The sequence below is a fragment of the Ranitomeya variabilis genome, chromosome 4, assembly GCF_051348905.1.
Source record: "Ranitomeya variabilis isolate aRanVar5 chromosome 4, aRanVar5.hap1, whole genome shotgun sequence".
NCBI lineage: Eukaryota > Metazoa > Chordata > Amphibia > Anura > Dendrobatidae > Ranitomeya > Ranitomeya variabilis.
In genome coordinates, this window is record NC_135235.1 from 629,230,918 (window position 1) to 629,256,064 (window position 25,147).

General features: G+C 46.6%; 1 protein-coding gene across 1 annotated transcript in view; it reads right to left on the reverse strand.

The window, feature by feature from the left end:
- LOC143768139 (uncharacterized) overlaps positions 1 to 25,147 on the reverse strand; it is a 103,113-nt gene that overhangs the window by 5,395 nt on the left and 72,571 nt on the right. Inside the window, exons 15-16 of the mRNA XM_077256826.1 lie at positions 961 to 1,078; positions 784 to 881 (exon numbers count right to left, since the gene is read on the reverse strand). Of these exons, the coding sequence (XP_077112941.1) occupies positions 784 to 881; positions 961 to 1,078 (216 nt within the window). The remainder of the gene's footprint in view (positions 1 to 783; positions 882 to 960; positions 1,079 to 25,147) is intronic.

The window sequence follows — 25,147 nt, forward strand, 5'->3', positions numbered from 1 at the left end:
CCCATCTAGTAGAGCATTTAACCTTTGTAAGGCTTTGAAACTCAAGTAATTCCTAAAATCAGAGGTTGCACCAGGTGTTGAAATCGTTTAGAAGAAATATTGGCCCATGGTAACAGGATAGCTTCTCGCAGGTGGCATAAATTAGATGGAGTTACTGATGTACTCTGAACAGCTAGTTCTACCTTGCGAAGGACCTAGCAGTTGCAAGAGGAGCCCAGGACACCCGCAATTTAGTGCTAGCTGAGGAAGTTAGTACTGCCTTGGTCTGACTGTCACAGACTACTGAGGTGAACAATTTTTGGGGGTCAACCCCAGTTATGGGTCTAATTTCCATACAGAGAAGCTACAGTCTTTAAAGGGCTGGTGTCTCTAATAAAATGGCCATTCAGTGTATAATACTGGTGGATAAAACAAGACTGTACACAAGACCTTCACAGCCTTCTACACATTATAGGGGAAATTTCATGCCTAAAAAAAAAATGAGAATAGTAGCCAGCTCACTCCATGCGGTGTATATTGATGTGGGAGCATGGAAGTCCGTCCTGACCTAATGGAAGGTATCCAATAAAAAGAGATGGATTCCAGCTCCACGTAGAAAGTAATACTTTAATGAACAAAGTTAAAATGGAAATTCCATGAAGATCCCGGAGAAGACGTAACAAATGACAGTTGGGATCTTCATGGAATTTCCATGTTAACTTTGTTCATTAAAGGATTACTTTTCACGTAGAACTGGAATCAATCTCTCTCTATAGGATTTCATGACACCTTCTGTCCATCTACCTGATAATCCTGAGGACTGTCGGGATCTTCTTGTTTACAGTCCTGTGGAAGTAGAGGACGGGGACATCTCTCTGGTGTTGTCCTCTCACTGGATAGAACTGGAAGAAACACATACAGGGACTGAATTCATTCTTCACATACAGATAATTATAGGCCGTGTGTATTTAGTCCTATTACCTGGTGATGTGAGGGGCTGGGGAACCTCCATCATGACGTCCTTGTACAGATCTTTGTGTCCTTCTAAATATTCCCACTCTTCCATGGAGAAATAGACAGTGACATCCTGACATCTTATAGGAACCTGACACATACAATGATACAGTCATCCCCCGATCCCTCCATAGCATTACTGTATAATGTCCCAGCATTCCCAGCAGTGTCACCTCTCCAGTCAGCAGCTCAATCATCTTGTAGGTGAGTTCTAGGATCTTCTGGTCATTGATGTCTTCATGTATCAGGGGGTGAGGTGGAGGCCCCGTGATTGGGCTCAGGGGTCTTCCCCATCCCTCAGACACAGGGGCCTGACAGCGCTCACTAGAGGTCTTCTTCACTACTGTGTAATCCTGATTATGGAGAGACACATTAATAAACCTCACTACAGACATTTCCAAAGTCCTCACCTCTCCAGTTCTGTCCATCTGTTATTCCCATAGATGATGATGTAATGTGACGTCATCAGAATCTCTCACCTCTCCAGTAAGCCGGAAGAGGATCTCTAGGGTGAGGTGTAATATCCTCTCCGCCATCTTGTCCCTGTCCCTATCCATCCTTGTAGGGTCACTCAGGAGAATTCTCTTATATAGAAGATCTCCACTGAGAGGATCCGATATTGTAGGAACCTGAATGGGGAGAAGATGATGATGTAACATCATAAAGATCCCATGTAATATTACAATTACTAGAGATAATTAGGGGAAACCTGAGGACATATAAAGTGTATATGTTGTATTTTCTTTTGTATGGATTGTAACACAGCTCGTCTATGTCACCGATACCAGAAGTTGAAGATGATGAAGACGCTGAAAGTGGGATACATGTCATTATGATGGAGCGCGGCCTGAACGCCATGTGCTTTATGTCTGTCCCCAGGAAAGCCATCAGGGCATTACAGCTATTACTACAGTATGGGGCCCGGTGATGAGGAGCAAAAAGGGGGGCCCGAGCACGCTGCCATTTTGTTCAGGCTTCCGAATGCCAACAACACTGTGGTGTAAAGACACCTACAGTGTTGTAAATGCAGCGGAAATGGGCACTGTAGCTTTAAGCTGCGGCCCGGGCTCGGTGCATCATGGTCCAGTTCGTGACGCCACACGCTGCCCTGCTCCACTTCCTCATTCCAGAGCAGAGCAGCGTTCGGTGTGCCACGTGGCTGCGGTCGTGCGGATGGTGGACGGCGGACAAGAAGAGGCAGCGGGGGACCGGACGAGGCGAAGGGGGACAGGCTGAGGTCGACATGCAGGCTCTAGACCGGACGAGCAGGTGGAGGCGGCGGGCGAGCAGGGTGAGTACCGTGAGGCGTGAGCTGACTCTAGGCTCAGTGGTGACTGACTGGGTGGGGCAGCCGGCAGGGGGCCCACATTCCAACAGGGTCGGGAGGGGGGAGGGCTGCTGCACATTCCAACAGGGCCTGGAGGGGGGGGAGGGCTGCTGCACATTCATACAGGGCCTGGAGGGGGGGGGGAGGGCTGCTGCACATTCCAACAGGGCCTGGGGGCTGCTGCACATTCCAACAGGGCCTGGAGGGGGGAGGGTTGCTGCACATTCATACAGGGCCTGGAGGGGGGGGAAAGCTGCTGTACATTCCAACAGGGCCCGGGGGCTGCTGCACATTCCAACAGGGCCCGGGGGCTACTGCACATTCCAACAGGGCCCGGGGGGGGGGGGCTGCTGCACATTCTATTAGGGCCCGGGAGCTGCTGCACATTCCAATAGGGCCCGGGGGCGGCTGCACATTCCAACAACAACACAGGGCAGGAATGAAAACAACACGGGCAGGAATGAAAACACAGGGGGCAGGAATGAAAACAACACGGGGCAGGATTCAGGAATGAAAACGGGGCAGGAATGAAAACGGAGTAGGAATGAAAACAGGGCAGGAATGAAAGTGGGGCAGGAATGAAAACAACACGGGCAGGAATGAAAACACGGAGCAGGAATGAAAACAACACGGGGGCAGGAATGGAAACTACAAGGGGGCAGAATGTCAGACATGGCAGAATGTGTGACGGGGCAGAATGTGAGACACGGGGCAGGTATGGAAACTACACAGGGGGCAGAATGTGAGACACGGGGGCAGAATGTGTGACAGGTGGCAGAATGTGAGACATGGGGGCAGAATGTGTGACAGGTGGCAGGATGTGAGACAGAGGGCAGAATTTGTGACACGGGGCAGGATGTGAGACATGGGGCAAGATGTGAGACACGGGCAGGTTGTGAGACACAGGATGGAGACAGATGGCGCAGGATCATGGTGCTGGATGGAAACACATGGTGCAGGATCACGGTGCAGGATCACGGGGCAGGATGGATACGATGGAGACAGATGGGGTGGCAGGATCATGGGACAGATGGGGCGGCAGGATCATGGGACAGATGGGTCAGGATGGGGAGATCATATGGGGGCAGAATGGATATTTATGAGAGCAGGATGTGAGCCAGGAATGAGACACACGGGCCAGGATGGGGGATATTATTACCATAGGGGCTAATTAAGGGATATTATTACTGCAGTGATGTATTTATTTTATTTTTTGAGGATACTGTTTTAAATGGGGGGGGGGGGGCGGTCCTGTTACTGTGCAGAGCGACACTAGGTCACCTTTTTTACTTCATCTGGTGTAGTGTAGAATTCAGGAAAAAATTAAGCAATGTATTCTGCAAGCGGAGCTCTAGATAACTATGTTATTTCCTGCAGAAATGAGTCCTGGCTGGAGGATGTGATGGCGGTCTGTGCTGGATGAAGATGGAAAGCGAGGCTGAAGGACTTCACCTAGAGACGACACTGGTGAGTTAGCGTGTTACCTGTACACAGACGCTATACACTGTATACTATATACAGATCTCCTGTGTATAATGGCACTTATGGTGATAGTATTGTGTTTTTTTTATTAATGATCAGTATTGCAGTATTCAGTCACTATGTGGTGGTAATATGTTGTCCGGCCATGGTGTGGCGGTATTTGTCCCTTGTAAGTGCTATTATTTGGTCACTGTGGTGGTAATATGTGGTCTGGTCATGGTGTGGCGGTATTTGTTCCCTGTATGTGGTATTATTGGTCACCATGTGGTGGTAATATGTGATCTGGACATGGTGTGGCAGTATTTTTTCCTTGTATGTGGTATTATAGGTCACTAAGTGGTAATAATATGGTGTCTGATCATGGCGTGGCGGTATTTTTCCTTGTTTGTGATATTATTGGTCATTTTAAAAATTGAAAAATAAATAAAAATATACCTAAATTGTATTGGATATTTGTCATGTTCTCAATGGCAAGAGAACATAGCATCAGCATATATAGGAACTAGCTCTTGGAAGATGGGAACTGAGCTGACCATGAACTAAACCTAACGCACAACTAGCAGTGGCCGGGTAGCATGCCTACGTTGATTCTAGATGCCCAGCACCAGCCGGAGGACTAAATAATGCTAGCAGAGGAAAATATTAGTCCTAGCTCACCTCTAGAGAAATACCCCGAAAGGAGACAGAGGCCCCCCACATGTATTGGCGGTGAATTAAGATGAAATAACAAACGTAGTATGAAAATAGGTTTAGCAAATTTGAGGTCCACTTACTACATAGCAGAAGACAGAAAGGACACTTTCATGGTCAGCTGAAAACCCTATCAAAACTCCATCCAGAAATTACTTTAAAACTCTGGCATTAACTCATAACACCAGAGTGGCAATTCCTGTTCACAAGAGCTTTCCAGACACAGTAACGAAACTACAGCTGTGAACTGGAACAAAAATGCAAAAACAAACATGGACAAGAGTCCAACTTATCTAGTAGTTGTCTAGGAGCAGGAACAAGCACAGAGAGGCTTCTGATAACATTGTTGACCGGCAAGCAACTAACAGAGCAGCAAGGTTATATAGCGACTCCCACATCTTGATGGGAACAGGTGAACAGAGAAGATGAAGACACCAGTTCAATTCCACCAGTAGCCACCGGGGGAGCCCAGAATCCAAATTCACAACAGTACCCCCCCCTCAAGGAGGGGGCACCGAACCCTCACCAGAACCACCAGGGCGATCAGGATGGGCCCTATGAAAGGCACGAACCAAATCAGAGGCATGAACATCAGATGCATTCACCCAAGAATTATCCTCCTGGCCGTATCCCTTCCACTTGACCAGATACTGGAGTCTCCGTCTGGAAACACGAGAGTCCAAGATTTTCTCCACAACGTACTCCAACTCACCCTCAACCAACACCGGAGCAGGAGGCTCAACGGAAGGCACAACCGGTACCTCATACCTGCGCAATAATGACCGATGAAAAACGTTATGAATAGAAAAGGATGCAGGGAGGTCCAAACGGAAGGAAACAGGGTTAAGAATCTCCAATATCTTATACGGGCCGATGAACCGAGGCTTAAACTTAGGAGAAGAGACCCTCATAGGGACAAAACGAGAAGACAACCACACCAAATCCCCAACACAAAGCCGAGGACCAACACGACGGTGGCGGTTGGCAAAAAGCTGAGTCTTCTCCTGGGACAACCTCAAATTGTCCACCACCTGCCCCCAGATCTGATGCAATCTCTCCACCACAGCATCCACTCCAGGACAATCCGAAGATTCCACCTGACCAGAGGAAAATCGAGGATGAAACCCCGAATTACAGAAAAACGGGGACACCAAAGTGGCAGAGCTGGCCCGATTATTGAGAGCGAACTCTGCCAATGGCAAAAAAGCAACCCAATCATCCTGGTCAGCAGACACAAAACACCTCAGATATGTCTCCAGGGTCTGATTAGTCCGCTCGGTCTGGCCATTCGTCTGAGGATGGAAAGCGGACGAAAAAGATAAATCTATGCCCATCCTAGCACAGAATGCCCGCCAAAATCTAGACACGAATTGGGTCCCTCTGTCAGAAATGATATTCTCAGGAATACCATGCAAACGAACAACATTTTGAAAAAACAGAGGAACCAACTCGGAAGAAGAAGGCAACTTGGGCAGAGGAACCAAATGGACCATCTTAGAGAAACGGTCACACACCACCCAGATGACAGACATCTTCTGAGAAACAGGCAGATCTGAAATAAAATCCATCGAGATGTGCGTCCAAGGCCTCTTAGGAATAGGCAAGGGCAACAATAATCCACTAGCCCGAGAACAACAAGGCTTGGCCCGAGCACAAACGTCACAAGACTGCACAAAGCCTCGCACATCTCGTGACAGGGAAGGCCACCAGAAGGACCTTGCCACCAAATCCCTGGTACCAAAAATGCCAGGATGACCTGCCAACGCAGAAGAATGAACCTCAGAGATGACTCTACTGGTCCAATCATCAGGAACAAACAGTTTATCAGGTGGGCAACGATCCGGTCTATCCGCCTGAAACTCCTGCAAGGCCCGCCGCAGGTCTGGAGAAACGGCTGACAATACCACTCCATCCTTAAGGATACCTGTGGGCTCAGAGTTACCAGGCGAGTCAGGCTCAAAACTCCTAGAAAGGGCATCCGCCTTAACATTCTTAGAACCCGGTAGGTATGACACCACAAAATTAAACCGAGAGAAAAATAATGACCAGCGCGCCTGTCTAGGATTCAGGCGCCTGGCAGTCTCAAGATAAATCAAATTTTTGTGGTCAGTCAATACCACCACCTGATGTCTGGCCCCCTCAAGCCAATGGCGCCACTCCTCAAAAGCCCACTTCATGGCCAAAAGCTCCCGATTCCCAACATCATAATTCCGCTCAGCGGGCGAAAATTTACGGGAAAAGAAGGCACAAGGCCTCATCACGGAGCAGTCAGAACTTTTCTGCGACAACACTGCCCCAGCTCCGATCTCAGAAGCGTCGACCTCAACCTGAAAAGGTAGAGCAACATCAGGCTGACGCAACACAGGGGCAGAGGAAAAACGGCGCTTAAGCTCCCGAAAGGCCTCCACAGCGTCAGGGGACCAATCAGCAACATCAGCACCCTTCTTAGTCAAATCGGTCAATGGCTTAGCAATATCCGAAAAACCAGCAATAAATCGACGATAAAAGTTAGCAAAGCCCAAAAATTTCTGAAGACTCTTAAGAGAAGAGGGCTGCGTCCAATCACAAATAGCTTGAACCTTGACAGGATCCATTTCAATGGAAGAGGGAGAAAAAATATATCCCAAAAAGGAAATCCTCTGTACCCCAAAAACACACTTAGAACCCTTCACACACAAAGAATTAGACCGCAAAACCTGGAAAACCCTCCTGACTTGCTGGACATGAGAGTCCCAGTCATCCGAAAAAATCAGAATATCATCCAGATACACAATCATAAATTTATCCAAATAATCGCGAAAAATATCATGCATAAAGGACTGGAAAACTGACGGAGCATTTGAAAGACCAAAAGGCATCACTAAATACTCAAAGTGGCCCTCGGGCGTATTAAATGCGGTCTTCCACTCATCCCCCTGCCTGATTCGCACCAAATTATACGCCCCACGAAGGTCAATCTTAGAGAACCACTTGGCCCCCTTTATGCGAGCAAACAAATCAGTCAGCAACGGCAATGGGTATTGATATTTAACAGTGATTTTGTTCAAAAGCCGATAATCGATACATGGTCTCAAAGAGCCGTCTTTTTTTGACACAAAGAAAAAACCGGCTCCTAAGGGAGATGACGATGGACGAATATGTCCCTTTTCCAAGGACTCCTTTATATATTCTCGCATAGCAGCATGTTCAGGTACAGACAGATTAAACAAACGACCCTTTGGGTATTTACTACCCGGGATTAAATCTATGGCACAATCGCACTCTCGGTGCGGAGGTAACGAACCAAGCTTGGATTCTTCAAAGACGTCACGATAGTCAGACAGGAACTCAGGAATTTCAGAGGGAATAGATGATGAAATGGAAACCACAGGTACATCCCCATGAGCCCCCTTACATCCCCAGCTCAACACAGACATAGCACTCCAGTCGAGGACTGGGTTGTGAGATTGCAGCCAAGGCAATCCTAGCACCAAATCATCATGTAGATTATACAGCACCAGAAAGCGAATAATCTCCTGGTGATCCGGATTAATACGCATAGTTACTTGTGTCCAGTATTGTGGTTTATTATTATTAGCCAATGGGGTGGAGTCAATCCCCTTCAGAGGAATAGGAGTCTCCAAAGGCTCTAAATCATACCCACAGCGTTTGGCAAAGGACCAATCCATAAGACTCAAAGCGGCGCCAGAGTCGACATAGGCGTCCGTGGTAATAGATGACAAAGAGCAAATCAGGGTCACAGATAGAATAAACTTAGACGGTAAGGTGCAAATGGAAACAGATTTATCAAGCTTTTTAGTGCGCTTAGAGCATGCTGATATAACATGAGTAGAATCACCACAATAGAAACACAACCCATTTTTCCGTCTAAAATTCTGCCGCTCGCTTCGGGACAGAATTCTATCACACTGCATACTCTCTGGCGACTTCTCAGTGGACACCGCCAGATGGTGCACTGGTTTGCGCTCCCGCAAACGCCTATCGATCTGAATAGCCATTGTCATGGACTCATTCAGACCCGCAGGCACAGGGAACCCCACCATAACATCCTTAATGGCATCAGAGAGACCCTCTCTGAAAGTCGCCGCCAGGGCGCACTCATTCCACTGAGTAAGCACAGACCATTTACGGAATCTTTGGCAGTAAATTTCCGCTTCATCTTGCCCCTGAGATAGGGACATCAAAGTTTTTTCTGCCTGAAGCTCCAAATGAGGTTCGTCATAAAGCAACCCCAAGGCCAGAAAAAACGCATCCACATTGAGCAACGCAGGATCCCCTGGTGTCAATGAGAAAGCCCAGTCTTGAGGGTCGCCCCGGAGCAAGGAAATCACAATCCTGACCTGCTGTGCAGGGTCTCCGGCAGAGCGAAATTTCAGGGACAAAAATAATTTGCAATTATTTCGAAAATTCTGAAACCCAGATCTATTCCCCGAGAAAAATTCCGGCAAAGGAATTCTCGGCTCAGATACAGGTGCATGACAAACAAGGTCTTGCAAATTTTGTACCTTCGTGGCGAGTTTATTCAAACCTGCAGTTACACTCTGAAGATCCATTACAAACAGGTGGACACAGAGCCATTCAAAGATTAGAAGAAGAAAAAAAAAAAAAAAAAAAAAAAAAAAAAAAAATCTCAGCAGACTTCTTATTTCTCTCCTTTCTCAGCCAAGGATTTTAACCCTTTAGTGGGCCGGTCAAACTGTCATGTTCTCAATGGCAAGAGAACATAGCATCAGCATATATAGGAACTAGCTCTTGGAAGATGGGAACTGAGCTGACCATGAACTAAACCTAACGCACAACTAGCAGTGGCCGGGTAGCATGCCTACGTTGATTCTAGATGCCCAGCACCAGCCGGAGGACTAAATAATGCTAGCAGAGGAAAATATTAGTCCTAGCTCACCTCTAGAGAAATACCCCGAAAGGAGACAGAGGCCCCCCACATGTATTGGCGGTGAATTAAGATGAAATAACAAACGTAGTATGAAAATAGGTTTAGCAAATTTGAGGTCCACTTACTACATAGCAGAAGACAGAAAGGACACTTTCATGGTCAGCTGAAAACCCTATCAAAACTCCATCCAGAAATTACTTTAAAACTCTGGCATTAACTCATAACACCAGAGTGGCAATTCCTGTTCACAAGAGCTTTCCAGACACAGTAACGAAACTACAGCTGTGAACTGGAACAAAAATGCAAAAACAAACATGGACAAGAGTCCAACTTATCTAGTAGTTGTCTAGGAGCAGGAACAAGCACAGAGAGGCTTCTGATAACATTGTTGACCGGCAAGCAACTAACAGAGCAGCAAGGTTATATAGCGACTCCCACATCTTGATGGGAACAGGTGAACAGAGAAGATGAAGACACCAGTTCAATTCCACCAGTAGCCACCGGGGGAGCCCAGAATCCAAATTCACAACAGATATTTTAACAAATGTTTAGTAAGTTACAGTAGAGTAGAGTCCGGCCAGAAGAGTCTACCTTGTCTTGGTGGTGGATTAAAAAATCTTTTGGCCAAAACAAAAGCTACTGGCCATGTATGTGGTGATGTGGTGTGGGAAATGTAAATGTGTGATTGGTGAGGATGTGGTGCCGAAGTGGAGTTTTTCCAAGAGAGGGCAATGGGACTGTGGATGGTTCGAGGGGTGGAGGCGGGGCTGGTGTGGAGCCTTGGCGAAGTCTGAAGGAGGGCCCTGAAAATTTTGCCAGTATGGGGCCCCGAAATTCCTAGTGGCAACCCTGTCTGTCCCCCAGAATCTGCCGTCTTCACAGGGAATGGTGGAGATTATCACTACATGAGCCGCTCAGGTCACAGGGACCCCAGAAATATGGAGACCGGCAGAAACACATAGAGTGATGACTAGGGTTGAGCGAAACGGGTCGGCCATTTTCAGAAGTCGCCGACTTTTGGCAAAGTCGGGTTTCATGAAACCCGACCCCTGTGTGGGGTCGGCCATGAGGTCGGCGATCTTCTGAATCTGGTATCGGAATTCCGATACCGAGTTCCGATATGTTTGCGATATCGGAAATTGGTATCGGAATCCACATTTAAGTGTAAAATAAAGAATTAAAATAAAAAATATTGATATACTCACCTCTCCGGAGGCCCCTGGACATCGCCGCTGGTAACCGGCAGCCTTCTTTGCTTAAAATGAGCACGTTTACGGCCTTCCATGACGTCACGGCTTCTGATTGGTCGCGTGCCGCTCATGTGACCACCACGCGACCAATCACAAGCCGTGACGTAATTCTCAGGTCCTAAATTCCTAATTCTAGGAATTTAGGACCTGAGAATTACGTCACGGCTTGTGATTGGTCGCGTAAGCGGTCACATGGGCGGCCGCGACCAATCACAAGCCGTGACGTCATCTAAGGCCCTGAACGCGCTCATTCTTAAGAAGGAAGGCTGCCGGAAAGCAGGGCGCGTCCGAGGGTGAGTATATACCTAATAGGAATATACTCACCCTCGGCTTCTTTCCGGCAGCCTTCCTTCCTAAGAATGAGCGCGTTCAGGGCCTTAGATGACGTCACGGCTTGTGATTGGTCGCGTGGCGGTCACATGAGCGGCACGCGACCAATCAGAAGCCGTGACGTCATGGAAGGCCCTGAACGCGCTCATTTTAAGCAAAGAAGGCTGCCGGTTACCAGCGGTAAGGTCCAGGCTGCGTCGGAGAGGTGAGTATATCAATATTTTTTATTTTAATTCTTTATTTTACACATTAATATGGATCCTAGGGCCTGAAGGAGAGTTTCCTCTCCTTCAGACCCTGGGAACCATAGTATCCCATTGCACTGCATTGGGTTTCGTGTTTCGGCCGACCCCGACTTTTTTATAGGATCGGCTGATTTCACTCGACCCGACTTTTGAGAAAGTCGGGTTTCGTGAAACCCGACCCGATCCTATAAAAATAAAAGTCGCTCAACCCCAGTGATGACACTGGGAGGGTCCTAGGGAGCGACCATGAGGGGGATTACAGGAGTCATTAATTACTATATTGTGCTTAGGTTTGTTGTAGGGTGAATGTGGTGGTGTAAGGGGGTGGCTGTAAGGTAAGGCAGTGGGACCAGTAGGTATTTGTTGTGTTTCGGTGTTTTGTGCAATATTCGGTTTAGTGTAATGTGTTTATAGTGTATATATTGTATATAATATTGTATATAGGACAGTGTTAATGTAGTTGGGGGTTGTATATAATAGTATGAATGAAGCTGGGTCGGGGGTCTTACATGATTTTATACTATTATTTATTATTTTACAGGGGTATTCATGTAGTTATTGTTATTTTGTTTTTTGCCTTTTAGTTTGTTTTTTTCTTTATTTTATTTGAATTTTTCTTACTTGTCCCTGATATGTAGGTCATGAACTTTCTCCATAGTGTTTCCATTTCGGGTTTCTTTGTGATTTGTGTCTGATTATGTCATCTGGTTGGAGTTTTGTTCTTATGTTTTGTTCTGTTGTGTTTTATTTTGTAATGTATCGTAGCTGTGTCACGTGAAGTATTTTTATTTAATAAAAGACCTACAGGAGTCATTAATTATAACAGCCGCCATTATAAATGTCACCTGAAGAAACCGCAACACACACAAGTCATATATATATATAGGACCCCAGAGAGGTTTCCCCAGGAGACGAGTGCGCTCCTCTCTAGTCATCGTCTATGGAGAGAGCAGAGCGCGGCTCTGATTGGTGACAATGCAGGAGGCGACTTACAAGAAGACGATGAGGGAATCGCTGATGTTCTTAATTGATATGTTCCCAGAACCTTCCATTAAATATAACCCATAAATATCCGGCGACATCAGCGGGAAATAACAGAAGCTCTGGCTCCAGAGAAGGAGAAGAAACGGCAGTCAGTAAATTATATGGGAGCGAGGAGAGAAATGTCACCAGCACTGAGGGGGTTACTGCCCCCTGCCCCCGCCCAGTAATGGGGAATCTCCAGCACCTACCTCCACCTGCAGAGCCGCACACCACATATATGGCTGTTCTGTGCGCACAGGACCTGTGAGGAGGTCACAGGAGGGGAGGAGTCAGGGGTCACATGATCAGGGGCCTCAGTGTCTGCAGGACTCTGTTGTGCTGGTTGTCATGGTGCTGGATGAGGGGAAGTTTATGTGTGGGGTCAGGAGGGGTCTACAGGGTGGATGTAGCAGAGCCGTGTGTGTACGAGGTGTACGGAGAGGAGCCGTGTGTGTACGAGGTGTACGGAGAGGAGCCGTGTGTGTACGAGGTGTACGGAGCGGAGCCATGTGTGTACGAGGTGTACGGAGCGGAGCCATGTGTGTACGAGGTGTACGGAGCGGAGCCGTGTGTGTACGAGGTGTACGGAGCGGAGCCCAGGGGTCTACAGGGTGAATGTAGCAGAGCCGTGTGTGTACGAGGTGTACGGAGAGGAGCCGTGTGTGTACGAGGTGTACGGAGAGGAGCCGTGTGTGTACGAGGTGTACGGAGCGGAGCCATGTGTGTACGAGGTGTACGGAGCGGAGCCGTGTGTGTACAAGGTGTACGGAGCGGAGCCGTGTGTGTACGAGGTGTACGGAGCCGTGTGTGTGCGAGGTGTACGGAGCAGAGCCGCGTGTGTACGAGGTGTATGGAGCGGAGCCGTGTGTGTACGAGGTGTACAGAGTGGAGCTGTTTGTGTACGAGGTGTACAGAGTGGAGCTGTTTGTGTACAAGGTGTACGGAGCAGAGCCACCTGTGTACGGAGCGGAGTCGCAGGTGTATGGAGCGGAGCCGCACATGTATGAGGTGTACGGAGCCGGCACCATGTGTGTACGAGCTGTACGGAGCAGAGCTGTGTGTGTTCGAGGTGTGCGGAGTGGAGCTGTTCGTGTATGAGGTGTATGGAGTGGAGCCGTGTGTGCATGAGGTTTAAGGAGCAGAGCCGCCTGTGTACGGAGTGGAGCGGCGCATGTACGAGGTGTGTGGAACGGAGCCGTGTGTGTACGAGGTGTATGGAGCCGAGCTGTGTGTGTACGAGGTGTATGGAGCCGAGCTGTGTGTGTACGAGGTGTACGGAGCAGAGCCCTGTGTGTGTACGAGGTGTACGGAGCAGAGCCGTGCGTGTACGGAGCGGAGTGGTGCATATACGATGTAATGTACTTGTATCCAGACAAAGTGTCATACTCCAGTGATTTCTGAATCTTCAGAAATTGGACTTTTCCAGATTTACTGTAAGTGACTGGGAATCTGGATCAGCAATTTATTCACTGCCAATTGAAAGTTTTCCAAAACCTCCAATTTATTTCCCTGAAGAGATGTGTATGACATTCTAAGCCTTAGAATCTAAGGGTACGTGCCCACGATCCAGAATAGCAGCGGTTTGGACACAGATCACCTGCGCTGCTTCCAAACCTCTGCGTTCTGGGTTGCAAGCACAGTGGATGGGTTTTCTATAACTCACATGCACACTGTGCTTCTCTATGATGCTGACGTGGTGCGGGTTTACGAGCCACAGTATGTCAGTTCTCTGCAGTGGACACTCTAGTCTCTGCAACAGAAATTTCCACAATAGAATGTATTGGATGCAATAGATCCGCATGATTCAATGAACATATGCAGGTTTCATTTGATTGAATGCAGCGAAAATACTCTGCGTCCAAAGTGCTGCTGTATCCTGATTGTGGACACGCACCTTTAGGTCTCCTACAGACAGACATGGCACAAAACTAAAGTCATTTCAAATGGCAACTTTCTGGCTTTAAGAAACACAAAAATAAATCAAGAACAAAAAATGTGGTAGTCTGTAATGGTTACTTTTTTAGGACAAGCAGAGAGGAAAAATGATGGACTCATGAAAAACAAACAAAAAAAAACACTCCAGCACATCACTAGTATTTTGTTGCACCACCTCTGGCTTTTATTACAGCTTGCAGTCTCTGAGGCACGGACTTAATGAGTGTCAAACAGTACTCTTCATCAATGTGGCTCCAACTTTCTCTGATTGCTGTTGCCAGATCAGCTTTGCAGGTTGGAATCTTGTCATGGACCATTTTCTTCAACTTCCACCAAAGATTTTCAATTGGATTGAGATCCAGACTATTTGCAGGCCATGACATTGACCTTATGTGTCTTTTTTCAAGGAATGTTTTCACAGTTTTTGCCCTATGGCAGGATGCAACATTCATCTTGAAAAATGATTTCATCATCCCCAAACATCCTTTCAATTGATGGGATAAGAAAAGTGTCCAAAATATCAACATAAACTTGTGCATTTATTGAAGATGTAATGACAGCCATCTCCCCAGTGCCTTTACCTTACATGCAGCCCCATATCATCAATGACTGTGGAAATTTGCATGTTCTTTTCAGGCAGTCATCTTTATAAATCTCAGTGGAACGGCAAAAAACAAAAGTTCCAGCATCATCACCTTGCCCAATGCAGATTAGCGATTCATCACTGAATATGACTTTCATACAGTCATCCACAGTCCACTATTGCTTTTCCTTAGCCCATTGTAACCTTGTTTTTTTCTGTTTAGGTGTTAATGATGGCTTTCGTTTAGCTTTTCTGTATGTAAATCCCATTTCCTTTAGGCGGTTTCTTACTGTTCGGTCACAGACGTTGACTCCAGGTTCCTCCCATTCGTTCCTCATTTGTTTTGTTGTGCATTTCCTGTTTTGGAGACATATTGCTTTAAGCTTTCGGTCTTGACCCTTTGATGTCTTCCTTGGTCTACCAGTATGTTTGCCTTTAACAACCTTCCTATGTTTTTTGTATTTGGTCCAGATTTTAGACACAGCTGACTGTGAACAACTAACATATTTTGCAACATTGTGTGATAATTTACCCTCTTTTAAAGGGAACCTGTCACCCCCCCAGGCATTTGTAACTAAAAGAGCCACCTTGTGCAGCACTAATGCTGCATTCTGACAAGGTGGCTCTTTTAGTTCTTGTTCCTTCCTGCCACTGCTGAAAGAATCGTTTATAAAATTTGTCCCTCATACCTTGAAATCATCCGGGGAGCAGGTCTTTCCCCCCTAACACAGACGCACCACAGCCGTCACTCAGGGCCTCTGCGCGCCGGGTGCCACCTCCTCTTCGTTCATTAGCGTCCTCGGCGCCTGCGCTGTAAGTTCGAAGGGCAGGCGCCGGGGACGCTAATGAAGGAAGAGGAGGTGGCGCCAGGCGTGCAGAGGCCCTGAGTGGGATGACAGTTCTTGACAGAGAATGAAAGAAGGTTGTGGACAGAGAGCGGGAGAGAGGAGTTGGTAAAATCATACACTCAGCAAGCCCGGGAGAAAACCAGGTTGAGGGAGTTACCGACTTCATGCATAGGAGAGTTAGTAAGCTGCAAAAGGCTGAAGGAGGAGGTTAGAGATTAAAGGTGAGTGGCAGATTGGGAGAGGGGAAAAGCAATGGGGATGTTAAAGTCTCCCATGATGAGGGTGGGGATGTTACAGGAGAGAAAATGTGGAAGCCAGGTGGCAAAATGATCCAGGAAATGATGGGAGGGGCCCGTAGGACGATACACCTCCGCTACTCGCATGAAGAAGGGGATGTAGAGTCTGACAGCATGGACCTCAAAAGAAGGGAAGATAAGTGAGGTTACTTGGGGAATAACCTGAAAGGTACATTTGGGTGATAGGAGCAGACCAACGCCTCCACCTGGTCTGTGGTCCGGTCTTGGGGTATGAGAGAAATTATATGAAAGAGCAGCAGCAGCCTTGTTGTCTGATTGCTGGATCTAGGTTTCAGTAAGAGCCAGGACGTTAAGAGAATCAGAAAGGAAGAAATGGTAGTCTGTCTCTATAAGGATGGCTCTAAAAAGATAAAGCTGAGATATGCCAGAAAAGTAACCCCCTGCTATAGATGCTTCTTTATTATTATTATTACTATTCTTCACTATTACAATCAATCTGACAATTGATCTGCTTCATCCTCAGGTATGTCCACTGGCTGCAATACCATCACCCATCTTTCCTGACCCCATTCACCCTGTATCTGTCTGCTATTACTGCTATGTCCATTGGCTGCAATACCATCACCCATCTTTCCTGACCCCAATCACCCTGTATCTGTCTGCTATTACTGGTGGCTTTATCTGTCCATTTGGATCTATTTCCTTTGGCATTTTCCCTGCTAATTAATCCCCTTCTGTATCTGTTTCCCTGCTGCCCCTCCCTCCCAATCAGACCTGGCCTATTTCATGTGCACTTAGCTAGTTATAAATACGGATTCGTAGGTCTGTCGGACCGTAGTCTGTCTCTATAAGGCTGGCTCTAAAAGGATAAAGCTGAAATATGCCAGAAATGAGCCAGAAGTGAACAGAAGGTACAACTAACCACTGTTAATCAATGTACTAAACTTCTTTCTCTTTCCTCCACACTTACTCATCATGCTGACATATGCTCTAACAGTTTTTGCTCCATTAATCCTCACTCTCCTTCGCTATCCACAAACCCCAGCACCTTCGAACCAAGTAATAATCTCTCCTTCCCTCTTGCTCCCCCACCTGACCTGCTCCTCAACCTCAGATCTCTCCTAATAAAACACAAAACAAGCCGGCCACTCTCCTTGTCCCACCTGCTCTGTCTCTCTCTGCTTCCCCTCACTGCTGGCGACATATCTCCCAATCCTGGACCCCCACAGTTCATACCTCCCATTACCCCCTCCTATCGCTCCCAACTCAATATAAACACCCGAAATCTTGCCCACCTCAAATCCGTGCCCTTGACACCTCCACCCTGCTCCCTTTCTCTGGATCACTCTGGAATGCCCGCTCAGTCTGCATTAAACTCCCAGTGGTTCACGACCTCTTCACTACTCGTAATCTTTCCTTCCTGGGCATCACTGAAACATGGCTGACGCCCTCCGACACTGCCTCCCTTGCTGCACTATGTCACGGCAGCTTCCACTTCACCCACACTTCTCGCCCTGGCAACAGACATGGTGGAGGAGTGGGCCTTCTTCCAACTTTACCTTTAACCCAATCCTACCTCTACCCTCCCCTCTTTTGAAGTCAACTCTGTCCGCATCTACTCCCCCTACAACCTTCAAATATCCGTCATATACCAACCTCTGGGTCCAACCACTGCCTTTATTGAGCGGTTCTCCACCTGGCTCCTTCACTTTCTTTCTGCTAACATTACCACCATCATCATGGGTGACTTCAACATCCCCATTGACACCCACCAGTCAGCAGCCTCCAAACTTCTGTCCCTTACTTCATCTTTTGGACTTACTCAGTGGTCCTCCTCAGCCACCCACACAGACGGTCATACATTAGACCTGGTCTTCACCCGTCTCTACTCCCTATCTAACTTCACAACCTCCCCTCTCCCTCTATCTGACCACCATCTACTCACCTTCTCATCCCTGTCCTCCTCACCTGTCACCCATGTCCAGCAACATGCGCGCCCCTGCAGAAACCTCGCACACCTAGACACCCACACGCTCTCTGACTCTATCCTACCACTGGCATCCATATCCTCACTCCATGACACAGTCACTGCCACTAGTTTCTTCAATGCCACTCTTGCATCAGCCATCGACTCAGGTGACCCTCTCATGCATGGCAGAGTGCGACAAATCAATAGACAACCCTGGCACAATAACATCACTAAAAAGCTTCGGCAAGTATCCAGAATTGCAGAAAGGCTTTGCAAGAAAACGCTTTCGCAAGATGACTTTAGATCGCCTACCAGGGCAGCGGGGTACTCGGTACGGTCTTAAAGGGGATGTCACGGTGGCTGCGACCCGGTCCGTGGCCCTGGGCATCCAATTAAAGGGAAAGGTCTTTAAGGGGATTTGTAATGTCTATGTTCGTGACGCCACCTGTGGTGTTTGATCAGTAGGGACCGACGCTGCTTAAAGGGGTCCTCTGGGGTGATGTTGCAGCAAGATGGTAACGCTTCCCACAGGTGAAGCGGGGTCCCCAGGGCTTCCCAGGTGTATGGCAAGATGGTGTAAGCCGATAAATGCACAAAGAACAAGGACACAGGTTCGAATAGCGCCTCCATTTTATCCGACCACTGTTCCATCCCCGCAGCTGCCTTAACCCAGGGCATACAATTTGTCCACCACTGCTACACGTGTTCCTGGCATGTTGCCCACATCTGAAACACCACTTGTGAGGGGTTGACATGCTTAGCTGCTCCTCGAGGTAGACACAGGCACATGTGTGGTTAAAGTCTCTGGGTGGATATTACATCATAAACCAAAAAAAAAAAAAAAATCCCTATAAATTTAGAAGCATTCTAGGGGGGCACACGTGCGGGTCAGGCACGCGTCTCCCGGCAGCTAAAGTATCGTGACGTGCAGTTATTTCAACAGCAGTTAGTCACAGCAGGATTTAAGACCCCACCCTATGTATCTGTCTCTTTTGGGTATGTCTGCTGAGTAAGCACTTCTTATTACTTGGATCTAGCTTTACTATTAATCCATCTTACTCCTTCACCATGTTTACATATGCCCTTACAGTGTTTGCACCACTAATCCTCACTCTCCTTCGCTATCCCCAAACCCTAGCACCCTCTAACCAAATAATCATCTCCCCTTCCCTCTTTCCTCCCCACCTGACCCCCCTCTGCTGAGCTGCTCCTCAGTCTCAAATCAGCCCTAATAAAACATAAAACAAGCCGCCCACTCTCCCTCTCCCACCTGCTCTGTCTCTCCTCATTGCTGGTGACATATCTCCCAACCCTGGACCCCCACAGCTCATACCTCCCATTACTACCCCCTCCTACCGCTCTCCAATTCGCACCTCACCACCTGTGCACTCGACCCCACCCCACCTCCTCCCCAACCTCACCGCCACTCTTATCCCATCCCTAACCCACCTCTTCAACCTATCACTAACTACTGGCACCTTCCCTTCTGCTTTCAAACATGCCACAATCACGCTTATCCTTAAAAAGCCACCCCTCGATTCAACTCCTATGTCCAGCTATAGCCCAATATCGCTGCTCCTATTCACTTCCAAAATCCTGGAGCAGCACGTCTACGCTGAACTTTCCTTCCACCTCTCATCTAACTTGCTCTTTGACAATCTACAATCTGGTTTCCGCCCCATCATTCAACTGAGACAGACCTGACCAAAATTACTAATGCCCTACTTACAGCCAAAGCTAACAGACAACACTCTGTACTCCTCCTTCTAGACCTGTCCTCTGCTTTCGACACAGTTGAGCACTGCCTCCTACTACAGATCCTCTCCTCCTTTGGCATCAAAGAGCTCGCCCCTATCCTGGATCACCTCATACCTTACCAACCGCTCATTCAGTGTCTCCCACTCCCGCACTACCTCCTCATCACACCCTCTCTCTGTTGGAGTCCCCCAAGGCTCTTTTCTAGGACCCTTACTCTTCTCAATCTATACACTTGGCCTGGGACAACTCAAAGTCTCATGGATTCCAGTACCACCTTTATGCTGATGACACTCAGATCTACCTCTCTCGTCCAGACGTCACCTCTCTGCTGTCCAGAATCCCAGAGTGTCTATCAGCCATATCCTCCTTCTCCTCTCGCTTCCTCAAACTCAATGTGGACAAATCTGAACTCATCATCTTTCCTCCATTTCATAGATCTTCCATACCTGACCCATCTATCACAATTAACGACATCACGAGTCTGCTGCCTCGGATTAACCCTTGACTCCGCCCTGTCCTTCAAACCGCACATCCAAGCTCTTTCCACCTCCTGTCGCCTCCAGCTCAAAAATATCTCTAGAATCCATCCTTTCCTCAACCGTCAATCTACTAAAATACTTGTGCATGCCCTCATCATCTCCCGCCTCGACTACTGCAACACCCTTTTCTGTGGCCTCCCTGCTAACACTCTTGCACCTCTCCAGTCCATCCTTAACTCTGCTGCCCGACTAATTCATCTCTCTCTTCGCTACTGCTCCGCTTCCCCCCTCTACAAATCTCTTCAATGGCTCCCACTCCCTCAGCGTATCCAGTTCAAATTCCTAATACTGACCTACAAAGCCATCCATAACCTGTCTCCTCCATATATCTCTGAACTAATCTCCCATATCTTCCCTCACGCAATCTCCGGTCCTCCCAATACCTCCTTCTCTCCTCCACACTTATTCGCTCCTCACCCAACCGCCTCCAAGACTTCTCCCAAATATCCCCCAACCTCTGGAATTCTTTGCCCAATACGTCCGACTATCAACCACATTCAGATCCTTCAGACGGAACCTGAAAACCCACTTCTTCAGGAAAGCTTACAGCCTGCAATGACCCCGCTGTCTCATCACTACCGGAGCTACCGCCTCACCAACACCGGAGCTGCTGCAACCCTCAACCTATTGTCTCCTTCCCCACCATCCTGTAGAATGTAAGCCCGCAAGGGCAGGGTCTTCTCCCCTCTGTATCAGTCTGTCATTGTTAGTTTGCTTACGGTAAGTGATATCTGTAATTTGTATGTAACCCCTTCTCATGTACAGCACCATGGAAGCAATGGTGCTATATAAATAAATAATAATAATAATAAATGTGTAAAAATTGGCCTGGTCATGAAGGTGAAAACAGGCTTGGGGAGTAAAGGGGTTATTCTACTTACAAAAGTATATTTTATTCAACAGATCTTGGAATACAAATAAACTTCACAATTGGATGTGTGTAAAAAATGTTTCCCTTTGCTGAGATTATCTTATAAATGTACCCCTGCTGTGTACTGTGTAATGGCCGTTTCTGACCGTGCAGGAACATGGTCTGATCATACCACGTCTCCTGAGCAGGGGAGGAAGCAAAAAAAAAAAGGATACAGACATTATAGCATGGAATCACAGTCGATTTTTTTTGTGGGTAAAACATTTCATTGCCTGTTTTTAAACAATATTTTACCTTAAAAACAGAATCAGGTGTGATCCCCTGCTGTAATATCTATATAGTCTTTAGCTTCCTCTCCTGGTCAGTAGCTGTGGTATGTCCGACATATATAAAATTATTCTGTAGTGATGGCTTAGTGGTTAGCGCTGGAGCCCTGGGTTCAAATCCCACCAAGGACAACAACTGCAAAGAGTTTGTATGTTCTCTCCATGTTTTCGTGGGTTTCCTCCAGTCACTTTGGTTTCCTCCCACATTCCAAAGACATACTGATAGGGAATTTATATTGTGAGCCCCATTGGAGACAGCGATGATAATGTCTGTAAAGCGCTGTGGAATATGTTAGAGCTATATAAAAAATAAAGATTATTATTATTAGTGATGAGTGAAGGTACTTGGATAACGTGTTATCCAAACATGCTCCGGTGTTATCCGAGTATCTTGGGCGTGCTCGGATAATATTTTCCAGACCCTGCGACTGCATGTTTTGCAGCAAAAGGCAGCCACAACACATGAAGGGATTGCCCGTTTGTTAGGCATTGCCTGCATGAGTCGTGGCTGTCTACCGAAAATATATTATCCGACACACCCAAGATACTCAGGTAACACCCATGTTCAGATAACACGTTATGCGAGCATGTTCAGCTCTATCCTCGCCTACTGTATTCTCACCCATCGCTTGTAGATTGTGAGCCTTCGCGGGCAGGGTCCTCTCTCCTGTACCAGTTATGACTTGTATTGTTTAAGATTATTGTACTTGTTTTTATTATGTATACCCCTCCTCACATGTAAAGCGCCATGGAATAAATGGCTATAACAATAAATAATAATAATGTTCGCTCATCACTAATGGCGATGAGAAATCATCCCTGTTCTAAACTTTTGTCCTCTGGGTTCTAAGCCTTTGTCCTGTCCCGGGGTCTATATGTATGGGAGACAGGACCAAAGCAAATCATGAGGATGAATTCTCATCATCACACAATTAAAGAAAAAAGAATAGATCTACCTGTGGTCAAACAATTTTGTAGCACTGATCACAGCATCATGGACATGAGTTTTCTTGTATTGAAAGCTAAGGGGTAACGTTTCTCCATGTGGAAAGTGACATACCGTTTCTGGCATGCCAAGGAGGCTTATTCGCCATGCACTGCTCCTCTGGGAAATGTAATGTGCAAATTGCCTCTTCAGAGAGGAAAAGGACTTGAACTCTATAGCGCCACCTGTTGGAAGTAGCGAACCTACAAGTCACAATCAACACTTTAAAGAGTCTCGTAATATGACTTAGGATAAAAGCCAAATCAGAATCTCAATTTGTAGACTCGGTGTTTCGAACTATTGACCCTCGTCAATGCAAAAGTATGAGAACTGATTTGGCTAGGTGTTGAAAGGTACAGTTGTGTGAAAAAGTGTTTGCCCCTTCCTGATTTCTTATTCTTTTGCATGTTTGTCACACTTAAATGTTTCAGATCACCAAACAAATAGAACATTAGACAAAGATAACACAAAATGCAGTTTTTTAAATGAAAGTCTTTATTATTAAGAGAAAAAGAAAGCCAAACCTAAAAGGACTTTTGTGAAAAAGTGATTGCTCCCCTCTTAAAACATAAATTACATGTGGTTTATCACATCTTTGGGAAGCGGAGTTAAAATTCCCTAGACACACGCAGCCTAGGGAATCACTTAAAGAAATCACTTAAATAGGACCTGCCTGACAAAGTGAAGAAAACCAAAAGATCTAGAGAAATTCTGGAACAAATGAGAAACAATGTAATTGAGATCCATCAGTCTGGAAAATTTTATAAAGCCATTTCTTAAGCTTTGGGAATCCGGCGAACCCACCAACACTGAAATTTTAAAATGGATTAATAAAGATTGGAATTTTAAGGAGCTGGAACTACAACTTTTTTTTCCTGCATCATTCATCACATCTCATCAGGACGGTGTTCCATGTACCTGTGGTGGCTGTCGGTGAGCTGGCTTTGGCCCGTTTTCTTTACGTGAACCACAGTGAGAGCCATTATCCACAAATAGCAAAAACATGGAACATTGGTGAACATTTCCAGGAGTGTCCAACCGACCAAAATCACCCCAAGAGCGCAGCGATGACTCATCCAATTTGCAGTTCAAGCAGATTTCTCTGTCCTTTGTTATAGCCTGATCTCTCTCTTATCTATCAACACCTTTATTTTATGCCTTAGGCCTCTTTCACACTTCCGTTTGTTTTCATCCGTCGTAATCTATCGTTATGGCAAAAAAACGGATCCTGCAAATGTGCCCACAGGATCCTTTTTTTGGCCATACACTTCTATTGACGACGGATTGCGATGAATGTGCACACGTCGCATCCGTCATGCAACGGGTGCGTCGTGATTTACCGGCCCGTTGAGACAAAAAAACGTTCAATGTAACGTTTTTTCGTCCGTCGATTCTGCCATTTCCGAACGCGCATGCGCGGCCGGAACTCCACCCCCTCCTCCTCGGAACTCATAATGGGCAGCGGATGCGTCTGAAAACTGCATCCGCTGCCCACGTTGTGCACAATTGTGCACAACTTCCGTCGGTACATCCGGCCGACGGTTTGCGACGGCCCTGTACCGACGGAAGTGTAAAAGTAGCCTTATTCTCCCCCCTTGTTCCTAATTTAAATACTATATCAATCCTGCTAGAATGCTCTCCATCAACACAGCAAACCTGCTTCCATTCAGGTGCAATTTATCTGCACAATGCAGATTGTACCCCAATGAAAAATCAGTCCAATAATCTAAGAGTCCCAATCCTTCTGCTCTGCACCAAGACTAAGGGAATCTATCACCCGGATTTTGTTACCTCATCTGACAGTAGCATCACTTAGTTTCCTGGGTGCAGCAGTTTGACAAAATCAGAGTTCTTAGATGTGGGATAAAGAAAACTAACCCCACCCACACCAGGCTCTCTATGTTCTATGTCTGATAACAAAAATCTGACTGGCACTTCCAGATCCGAAAACTGGTTTGTGCAAGTGTGAAATAGGAGTAGCCATCTCTACATATAACAAACAAAAAAAGTTGCACTCTGTAATGGTAAAGCATGTGAATTAGAAATACATGAAATATGAATAGCATTATTGCTCTACATAATAAGAAAAAATTGTGATACTTAGCACATAATTTGGTCAATTCATGCATGCCCAGCAGCCAACGACGAGTCGATCTATGGTTTGCTGGGAACCTATGTTTCTAGCGTGAATACCTCTTTCATGCTAAGCCTGAATTGAAGATTCACCTGATTCAGAACATAAAGCGCAAAATTCAGATTAAGACTTTCACGCTAGTCCCAATGAGCCACGGCTTTTCATAGCTCAAATTAAATTATTTAGTCAGAAACTTGGACCTGCATAAACATTCTGCAGAACTTTCAGGCTCTAGACTAGAGGAAAATAATCTACTAGCTGCCGGTACATGTTTTTCATGGTACAGAAAACAGAGAAAAGGAATTCCTTCTGTACTTTTCTCAAGACGGTGTTCAAGTGTACTGCAGTGATGTTCCTGGGCATGGAAAAATTTAACATTCAGTACAATGTGAGCAAGTCGAGACTATTGATTTGCCCCCCAAAAAGTGCCTTCAGGGCATTCTGTTCACTTGAAGGAAAGCTATGAGAATTTAGGATTTAACTAAGAGAATCAAGGATGGTCAATTTGCTCCTTGGGTAGGAAGGAGGATACATGAAGTACGCATGCTTTTTGTGTGAATTCGACAGCCTGAATAGGACTCATTACTGAAGCCAAAACAGTTGGCCAATGAGAACATCTTTGCACTCTGGACTCAGAAATATAGTTGTGGAGAGTTTAGTTGATACCACTAAAGTTCTCCTGCCACCACTTCACATCAAGCTTGGACTGAT